Source organism: Nicotiana tomentosiformis, chromosome 2 (assembly GCF_000390325.3).
Source record: "Nicotiana tomentosiformis chromosome 2, ASM39032v3, whole genome shotgun sequence".
In the NCBI taxonomy this organism is placed as follows: domain Eukaryota; kingdom Viridiplantae; phylum Streptophyta; class Magnoliopsida; order Solanales; family Solanaceae; genus Nicotiana; species Nicotiana tomentosiformis.
The window spans coordinates 127,382,490-127,393,244 of record NC_090813.1 but is presented as its reverse complement, the minus strand read 5'-3'; the positions used below and the strand labels follow the sequence as shown (position 1 = coordinate 127,393,244).

Sequence of the window (10,755 nt, the reverse complement as noted above, 5' to 3'; positions counted from 1 at the left end):
TTCATATTGCAGTAAAAGCTTGTTCGTTGTAGTAAATAGGGATCAATTTTTCTTTCATCATGTTACTTTTATTTTCCTTACTGATGATATTCTTACTAGTTTAAGTTCAATCCTATCTTGTTTGTTGCTTTATGTATTGATGAATATCTTGAAATTGTATTTGTTTAATTTGATTTGATTTGATTTGGACTCCACATAATTTAAAAGAGTTGATGACGTGAAGTTTTTTTTAGGTTGATTTGTATCCCGATTCTCTATTCAATATCATTGATACTTCATTTGATAAGTGCTGGAAGAGAAGCTTTGAGAAGCTTTGAATACGCTTAGTGATCAATTTCACATTTTCCCATAATTTTATATTTTCATAAATCATGGCCTTTACAATAATCTCAAAGTTAAGAAATAATCATAAACATCGTAGCTTGCTTTAGGTGCAACTGATAAATCATCGTGGCCATGGGTACGATTCCCGTGGCATGGTCACGATACATAATCCCAATTCGAGTGTGCATTTCATGTGACCCGACCATAACTTCGAATAATAATAAAAATAAACATGTTGTAAATCGCGGGTGCGTTTCACGTGGCGCGGTTTGCAATGTGTACCCAAAATGACAAGTGTACGACATCGTGACTTATTCCAGAAATAATTCCATAAATACTAAAAGCAGTTTAAAAGGTTAAAAATGCACAATAGGTTTTTAAGAATGTATTAAATCAGATAATTAGGCCAATTAATAATAGTTGAGCGACCGTGCTAAAATCACGGAACTCGGGAGTGCCTCACACCTTCTCCCGAGTTAACAAAATTCCTTACTCGGTCTTCTGTGTTTGCAGACCATAAATAAGAGTCAATTTCCTCGATTTGAGATTTAAAATACACCGGTGACTTGGGACACCATAAACTATTCCAAGTGGCGACTCTGAACAAATAAATAATCCCATTTCGATTAGTGTCACTTTAATTGGAAAAACTCCCTATCCCCTTCGGAAAAAAGGAGGTGTGACAGCTCTGGCGACTCTGCTGGGGATCGAACCCAGAATCTCTGGTTTCGCAGACCAGAATTCGAGCTTAGAATAACTGTTATACTTGGTTTTTGTCTATTATATGATTTTTACGTATTTGAGCCTAATGTGCTAAATACCGTTTTTTACCGCTTTGATATTGTTTGAACTGTATATAAACTGCTACGAAACCCTTCTTCTCTCTGAGTCTTCTAAATCTTCTGGGGAGCGTGCGCTTCGCGTGGCTTCTTTTCTGTTAGAGTCATATCCTAATTTTAGAACGAGGTTCGGACAAGTTGCAAAGTCGGGTAAGACAGGTCTAGAACAATACACCCAAAATTTAAAACTTAGAATAACACAGCCTCATGCCGGATCCCCAGTAGGAACGTTTGCTTGCATCACGTGCATTTGACTTAGGGGACTCAACACAGGGGTTGAGTCCGTCTAGGATAGGTGTACCCGAAAATCAAAAGACCATCCTGATGCATTCTTTATGTGCTACTTGTGCATTAATTTGCTTGGCTTGTATGTTGACCGGCTTCTAGAGTAAGGAAAGAAAATTAAAAAAAAAAGAAAAATAAAAACCAAGAGTGAGGTAGGATAGAAAAATGCCTGATTTTGATAATCCCGATATTCAAAAATCCCGTTACTCTGCCAAAGTTTCCAAAAAAAAAAAAGAAAAAAAAAATTATTTCAAAATAAATCATATTTTTCTGTGCATCAAATTGACCGACCTACGCGGGTTTGATTCTCACCGAATGTGAGATACGTAGGCAACCCTCATCGGGTCCGGCCCCGTTTTGCAAAAATAACCAGAAAATATGAAAATGTGTCATTTTGTCATAAATAAATTTAGGGGATGTCACTTTCTGTCTAAATAGCCAGAAACGTCCCGACGGGACGCAGGAAGTTTGTTTTACCAGAATAGCCACCTATGGCACTTTTTCTAATTTTGGCCACTTAGCAAGCACAGCTTTAAAATCTTCATTTCTGAAGGGCTGAAGGGCCGTATTTGCAAAGGTGGCCTTGAGTTGTTTGAGTTTTATTTTGCACAAATAATCTTTCTTTTGGGGTCAAAATAAAAAATAAAAAAAAATCAAAAATCACTTGTTTTTAACCAGTGGCCTTAAATAAAAATGTGCAGGATGAGCACTGTTGAAAATATACCTTTTCGAGTCGTAGACGAGATTCCACTAGGACTCCATATGTGGTGGAACGACCTGGGGGAGGTCAGCAAGCGTTCTGTGACAAAAGCTTTAGGTGGGCTCACTGGTCTTCTGGAAATTAAACCAAGGGTTGATATAATCGAAGCTTTGATACCGTTTTGGGACCCGACACACAATGTTTTCCACTTCTCTGATTTCGAGTTGACCCCTACACTAGAGGAGATAGCAGGTTATGCTGGTTTCGAAGGGAAGTTAAGGTATCAATATCCAGTAGCACCAAGAACTGTAACCCCTCATAAGTTTTTGGACCTCCTCAGTATTAGCCGGCAGGTTAAAGATGAAAATTTAGCTGGAGGATTCTGCACATTCCATTTCTTATACAGCCGGTATGGGGACCTCTACGGATTTGAGGCTCCGGACACTGGTTTGAATCATCAGGGAAATAAAGACAAATGGGAAGCACGCAGGGGTTTGGCCTTTGTGGTGGCATTTTTAGGCACTCTGATATGCCCAAGGAGTGACAGACATATAGAATTGGGGCTCGCAGGAGTGGCCGACTTTATGGTCAAAAAGGCCAATGGCACTATCATACCGATGATTCTCGCAGAAATTTACCGAGCTTTAACCGCTTGTCGAGCCGGGACAAAGTTTTTTGAGGGTTGCAACTTGCTTTTACAAATGTGGTTGGTAGAACATCTTTGTCATCGCCCAGGTTACATGAACTACGGTCTGACCGGACTCAATTGCATCGAAGAATATGAAAACCGAGCAAACAGTCATGAGTTGCCAGAAGGTACTGAGGCATGGTTCGCGTATTTGGGTTCTTTAACCTCAAATCGAATTGAGTGGACTTTAGGTTGGCTCCCGGTCGATGAAGTTATTTACATGTCCGCCGGAGTGTGCTTTCTTTTATTAATGGGTCTTCGGAGTATTAAGCCATATGCCCCGCATCGGGTCCTACGCCAATTGGGCAGATACCAAACAGTCCCCTATGACGAAGATTTGAGTCCACAGGTTATTGAACTATGCCCAAAAGCCACATTTTCAGAAGAAAGGGTTCGTCAGATTTGGCACCAATGTAGGTTCTTGGAACCACAGACTCAAGTACGAGATTTGTCCATGGGTGAAGTAGGATCCAACTACGCCATATGGTATGGTAAAAGAAGTCGGGTCGATCAAGAGCCAGAACAGCCCGCCAAAAGGCCCCATGTCCAACAATTCACCGATGGAGCACGAGAGCAATGGGTTTGGTTAGCTAAAGAAAAGGAATACCGGACTACTATAAACAAACTAGAAGAACAAATTGAAAAGATCAAATTTGATAGTAGTTTGCAGGCAGCTGAAGATGAAGGGGAAAAGAAGAGTTTGGCTAGGGAAAATGAAGCCCTTCGAGCCCAAATCCAGAGAATGAAAATAGCCGCCGAGACACCGGTAAGAAGTGAGAGAGATGAGAAAATTATAACCAACCTAAGGCGGAAAGTGCATGATTATGGTTTTGACTTGACAAAGGCCGAAAATGACTTGTTAAATACTCAAGCAAAGTTGGCCAAAAGTGCAGAAGAACATGCTAGATTAGCCCACCAGTTGAAGCAGAAATATGACAAAGAAGTAGCAATTTTACAGAAAAAGCTGGTTGCCCTGGAAAATGAAATGGTCAAGTAAATAAAGGATTTCAAGACAGAAAGAGAGCATTACTATGCATTGATTTACCAACTACAAGAAAGCCTACAACAGTTACAAGACCAAAACAACACAGATACACAAGTGTTAGAGGCTCGGGCCCAGCAGATTGGACGTTTGCTTCAAGAAAAGGGTGTCATCAGAATGAGGATTAAAGAGATAGCTGATTATGTTGTAATGAAATGCCATGAATGTGAAGACATGACCAAGTCTATGTTTTTTGCTTATGTAATGACATTCATTCGACAGGTGATGGTTGTCCTAGACCACCTGCAAGAAGATATTGCCCGTAGGCCCATGCGGAGACCAGCTGATGTCCCGCAAGCCCCCGGAGTACTAGTGGAGGCTCTTATGTATTTTTGATTTTTTTTAGTTAGTTTTTGAGTCTGTATTTTACTTTCCTCGAGTTTTGTTCATCCTTGTCAAGGTTGCTTATTGCTTTATTTCGAGTCTGTAGATTTTTCTTTTGTAGTCATCACTACTTTTAAGTCCTTGTAATAGAAAATCCAAAAGATGTCTTTTATTAATGAAATATTCAAAAAAAAAATCATTTCGCATTTATTTCCCTGAACTACGTAATGATCTGATTCATGCGGCCTCATGATACGTAGGCAATCCCCATAGGATTCGATCATAGTCTTAAAAGAAAATAGAGAAAAGAAAACAAAAAAAAAGAGAGAGGAAAATAAAAAAGGAGGGAAGAAAGAAAAGAGGGGCCAAACAAAAGAAAAAAGAGAATGAGAATTAAAAGAGCGAAACACAACAAAAGGAGAGAGGAAAAAATCAGGATTCGAAATTTGGGAAAAGAGCCGGGATGAAACACATAAGCCGTCGCAAAGCATTTAGAAACGTTTAATTGCTCAGGTGCATTGCATCCCCAATATGCGATTCTCTATCTGTTAAATACTTCAAAACTGACCAAGTTATTTTGTGTGCATAAAAAGACAGGTTCTGTTTAGGTGGTTAGTTTGTTGGCATCCTGGCAAGTCACCCCTATAATACCAGATCAAAGCGCAAGGCAGTCATGACTAGCAAAGAGTCGGACACGGGTGTTGTTGACCCGCCGAGGGAGATTGTAGAATCAGAGTCTGAATTGAAAGAGGAGGTCCACAGGTTGAAGCATCAAATGGCTGAAATGTATCAAGCCTGGATCATGGGGCATCCTCCACCTTCATTTCCCGCTAACTACATAGAAAATCCCACTTTCATCCCACCACTGGTACAAGCCCAGAATCCCACTACCGTTGATCTTTCCCCTCAGTATGCACCGGGCTTTACCCCTTTCCACCACTACCCCGGCACCTCGTCCCAAACTTTCCATGCTCCACCCGCCAAAACAACCGCATACCTGACTCCGACATCTGCTCCTATTTTCATAGCCCCTCCGCGAGCTACCCTCCACCGATCTTCTAGTGAACCCTCGTTCCAAGCTCCAGATACCCAATATTATGCTCCGGAACCAACTTTCAAAGTCACGGATCCTTATTCCTACACCCCTCACTTTGAACCTCCTGTTGAAACTGAGAAACCATCCCGAAACGTGGAGCAGGATGAGATATTCAGGAAAGTGAAGAGTCTAGAACAATCTTTGAAGAACATGAAAGGGATAGGAAGCCAAGTAAGTATGGCTTACAACGATTTATGATTATTCCCTGATGTCCAACTGCCCGCTGGGTTCAAGATGCCCAAGTTTGACCTATACGATGGACATGGAGATCCCGCGGCCCATTTGAGAGGCTTTTGCAGCAAGATGAGAGGCGCCGGTGGGAAAGACGAATTATTAATGGCGTATTTCAGTCAGAGTCTGAGTGGGGCGGCTTTGGAATGGTACACCCACCAAGACGCTACCAGGTGGTACATATGGGACAACTTGGCTCAGGCCTTTGCTCGGCACTTTCAGTACAATATAGAAATTATCCCGGATCGCCTATCTTTGACCAAGGTAGAGAAGAAGCCCAGTGAGAGCTTTAGGGAATATGGTTTCAGATGGAGAGAACAAGCTGCATGGGTCAATCCTCCAATGAAAGAAGATGAGATGGTCGAGTACTTTCTTCAAGCCTTAGAACCTACTTATTTTGGCCATTTGATCTCAGCCATAGGTAAGTCCTTCAACGATGTGGTAAAGATGGGAGGAATGGTGGAAGAGGGACTCAAGTCAAGCAAGATCATGAGCTACTCCGCCATAAAAGCAACCACACAAGCAATTCAAAGTGGCACCGGAAGCCTGTTAGGCAAAAAGAAGAAAGATGATGTCGCTATGTTTGTCTCTGGATCAGGGCGTGGCCCAAGGGGTTCGCCTCACCAGTACACCTAACCTCGACACCAACCTCAAGCCTACACCCAAGCTCCATATAATCCATCCCAACATTATTTCCCACCACAAGACCCTCAATATTCAGTCAGACCACCCCAATACCATATTCACCATGCACAGTCATATGCGCAACCCCCTCCTTACCCGCAATGGCGTGCTCCAACTCCACAAAATCCTTATCCACCCCCACAACCATATCGAAACCCTACTAGTCCACGCTTTCGATCGAGGCCGGATTATAGAAAAGAGAGGCAGCAGTGGAAAGAAACCTTCACCCCTCTTGGAGAGTCGTATACCAGTTTGTTTCAAAGGTTGAGGCAGTTGGACGTTTTGAGGCCGATTGAGCCAAAGACACCAAATCCACCTCCAAGGAACCTTGATTGTTCCCTCAGATGCGCATATTATTCTGATGCCCCAGGGCATGACATAGAGAAGTGTTGGCATTTGAAGAGGGCGATCCAAGAGCTTATTGATACAAATCAAATTGTGGTCCAGAACCCGGAGGTACCAAACATCAACCAAAATCCTTTGCCGGCCGATGCAGAGACACATACGATTGAGATAGTTCATAAGGATGGGGAGCCCAAGAATTTTTCCAAGTCTGTCATGATGATCCGGGCTAGCGAAAGTAATCCAGTTAAAGCTCCAGATTCTGCAAAAGCAATATCGTTGACAGTTGAAGGGGTGTCAGAGAAGCTATGCACGCTCAACGTGAAGCCATCTGTATTGGTTGTGAAAGGGCCTCCGATTGATGTTGAAGCAAACCAGAAAAAGCAAAAAGTGGTCGTGCCAGGGGTCCCAAGAAAGCCTGTCATAATCGTGGAAGAGGCTCGTATTACCCCCGTTATTATTAAGCCAGTGACCCAATTACCAATGGTTGACACAAAGGTTGTCCCGTGGAATTACAAACAGGTGGTAGTAACATATAAAGGGAAAAAAGTAGAGGAAGAAGTCAATGAAATCGGAGGACTGACTCGTTCTAGGAGATGTTTTACCCTAGAAGAACTGAGGAAAGCCAAGCCATTAAACGATGGCCACATCCCAGTAAAGAAGCCGGTCACCGAAGAAGAGGCTGAAGAGTTCTTGAAAAAGATGAAAATGCAAGACTATTCCATTATAGAGCAATTAAGGAAAACACCAGCTCAGATCTCTCTTTTGTCTTTGCTGATACATTCAGATGAACACCGCAAAGCCCTGATGAAGATTTTGAATGAGGCCCATGTTCCTGATAAGATCACGGTGAACCACTTGGAAACGATTGCTAACAAGATTTTCGAAGCAAACAGGATCACTTTCTCAGATGATGAACTTCCTATGGAGGGTACAGAATACAACCGAGCTCTTTATCTCACAGTGAAGTGCGAGGATTCTGCTGTCTCAAGGGTACTGGTTGATAACGGTTCTAGTGCAAATATTTGCCCTCTGTCCACTTTGCAATAGTTAAAGATTGGCACTGAAAGGATCCACATGAAAAATGTATGTGTTCGAGGCTTTGATGGAGGAGGGAAAGATTCTGTCGGTGATATAATGCTCGAATTATCAATAGGGCCAGTTAAGTTCACTATGGAGTTCCAAGTGCTAGATGTGGGTGTCTCCTACAACTTGTTGTTGGGCAGGCCCTGGATATATGCTGCCAAGGCAATACCGTCTTCTCTGCATCAAATGGTAAAGTTCGAATGGGACAGGCAGGAAATAGTTGTGCACGGTGACGAGAACTTATCTGCTTACAATGACACAATTGTTCCATTTATTGAAGTTGAAGATGATAAAGGGCCTTGGGTGTACCAAATATTTGAAACAGTGTCTGTCGAGAAGATTCCTGAAGGAGAATGTATTCCAGGTCCAAAGCTACCCTCTGCGTCTGTCATGGTAGCAAATGAAATATTGAAGAATGGTTTTGTGTCGGGCAAAGGCCTGGGTTCGTCTCTGCAGGGTATTGCACATCCGGTGTGTCCACGTGAAAGTTTCGGTACATCTGGTTTGGGATTCACACTCACAGGGAAGGACATGGAAAAGGCTAAAAATTTAAAAAGAAAGGCATGGTCACTTCCTAAGCCTGTTCCACATATCTCCAAGTCTTTTGTCAAGCCAGGGGTCGCAAAACGCCCAATATCAGCGGTCCCAAAACCTGTGGTCGTCTTTAATGAAGAGTTGATCAAGAGGTTCCAGAGTCTGTTTGATGAGGTTAATATGGTAGAAATCAGGGAAGGTTCCAGTAATGCTGATGTGCATCTCGTTGGGCCAAATGTGAAGCTTAGCAATTGGAAAGCTACTCCTCTCCCCACCCGGAAGGAGTTTTGGTAGTTTGCTTTGTTTTCCTTTCTGTTATCTGGGTTATTCTAGGGTTGTAATCCAGATTTTTTATTTTTTGCTATGTACAAACCCTTCTATCCTTTTATTTTCAATGAAATACAATTTCCCATTTTCCATTATTCCTGATAGCGTTTCATTTTTGTTTTGTTTTTTTTTTCTGTACAGTTCTTTTTATGCTGGTTTCAATGACATGACATGCATGAGGAATTTTCAGCCAAATCTTAAAAGCCAATGTAATTCCGAAACAACAATCCAAGAAGTAGAGTGTGATGATGAAACAGAATATGATGAAGAAGCAGCATTTCAGGAAATCAGTAGAGAACTAAATCACTTTGAAGAAAAACCCAAGCCTAATTTGAATGAAACTGAAGTAATCAATTTAGGAGATCAATATAATCTCAGGGAAACCAAGATAAGTGTGCATCTGGAACCACAAATCAAGGAAGAAATAATCAAAGCACTGTTTGAATATAAAAATATTTTTGCATGGTCGTATGACGACATGCCGGGTTTGAGCACTGATTTGGTAGTTCATAAATTGCCAACTGATCCAGCATTCCCTCCAGTCAAGCAAAAGTTAAGGAAGTTTAAGACTGACATGAGTGTGAAGATCAAAAAAGAAATCACAAAGCAGCTTGACGCAAAGGTCATTCGGGTCACTCGATATCCCACTTGGTTAGCTAATGTCGTGCCAGTACCAAAGAAGGATGGTAAGACCAGGGTCTGTGTTGATTATCGTGATCTCAATAAGGCAACTCCAAAAGATAACTTTCCATTGCCGAACATCCATATTCTAATCGACAATTGTGCCAAGCAGGAGATTGGGTCTTTTGTGGATTGCTACGCAGGATATCACCAGATCCTGATGGATGAGGAAGATGCAGAAAAGACAACATTCATCACACCATGGGGGACATACTGCTACCGGGTAATGCCATTTGGTTTGAAGAATGCTGGGGCAACTTACATGAGGGCAATGACTACTATATTTCATGACATGATACACAAGGAAATTGAGGTTTATGTAGATGATGTGATCATAAAGTCAAAGAAGCAGTCCGACCATGTTGGAGACTTGAGAAAGTTTTTCCAAAGGCTCCGCAGGTACAACCTCAAGCTTAATCCGGCAAAATATGCATTTGGTGTCCCATCCGGGAAACTGTTGGGATTCATAGTCAGTCAACGCGGTATTGAGTTGGACCCATCAAAGATCAAAGCCATCCAAGAATTACCACCGCCAAAGAACAAAACCGAGGTAATGAGCCTTCTCGGAAGGTTAAACTACATCAGCAGGTTTATTGCTCAACTCACGACAACTTGTGAAGCCATCTTTAAGTTGCTGAAGAAGAATGCTGCGGTTAAGTGGACTGATGAGTGTCAGGAAGCATTTGATAAGATCAAGAGTTACCTGTCAAACCCACCTGTGCTGGTCCCGCCAGAACCTGGGAGACCTTTAATTCTCTATTTGACGGTATTGGATAATTTTTTCAGTTGTGTGTTGGGTCAACACGACATCACGGGCAAGAAAGAGCGAGCCATTTATTATCTCAGCAAGAAGTTCACTCCTTATGAGGTTAAGTATACTCTTCTTGAAAGGACATGTTGCGCCCTGACTTGGGGTGGCACAAAAGTTGAAGCATTATCTGTCATCCTACACTACTTACCTCATTGCTCGCATGGATCCTCTAAAGTATATCTTTCAGAAGCCTATGCCCACAGGAAGATTGGCAAAGTGGCAGATTTTACTCACAGAGTTTGACATCATCTATGTGACTCGGACCGCGATGAAAGCCCAAGCCCTGGCCGATCACTTGGCCGAGAATCCAGTAGATGAAGAATATGAGCCACTGAAGACTTATTTTCCTGATGAAGAAGTAATGTATGTTGACGAGGCTGATCATGATGAAAAGCCAGGTTGGAAACTCTTCTTTGATGGAGCTGCTAATATGAAAGGTGTCGGAATAGGGGCTGTACTCATTTCTGAAATAAGGCATCACTACCCCGTAACAACTCAGCTTCAATTTTATTGCACTAACAACATGGCTGAATACGAGGCATGCATTCTGGGTTTGAGGCTAGCTATAGACATGGGAGTTCAAGAAATATTGGTTTTGGGAGATTCAAATTTGTTGGTTCACCAGATTCAGGGAGAATGGGAGACTCGAGATTTGAAGCTCATACTGTATCGACAATGTCTGCATGATCTTTGTCAACGATTCAGGTCGGTAGAATTCAGGCATATTCCCAGGATTCATAATGAGATTGCCGACGCCTTGG

The 10,755-nt window shown here is 42.2% G+C and overlaps 1 protein-coding gene across 1 annotated transcript; it reads left to right on the top strand.

The window, feature by feature from the left end:
- Positions 1–5,532: 5,532 nt before the first annotated feature.
- On the top strand, positions 5,533–10,251 carry LOC138905585 (uncharacterized). The gene is made up of 7 exons (XM_070194105.1): positions 5,533–5,950; positions 6,584–7,322; positions 7,452–7,548; positions 7,606–8,465; positions 8,644–9,153; positions 9,583–9,733; positions 10,198–10,251. Exons 1-7 carry the CDS (start codon positions 5,533–5,535, stop codon positions 10,249–10,251), a joined length of 2,829 nt encoding a protein of 942 aa, XP_070050206.1.
- The last annotated feature ends 504 nt before the right edge of the window (positions 10,252–10,755 follow it).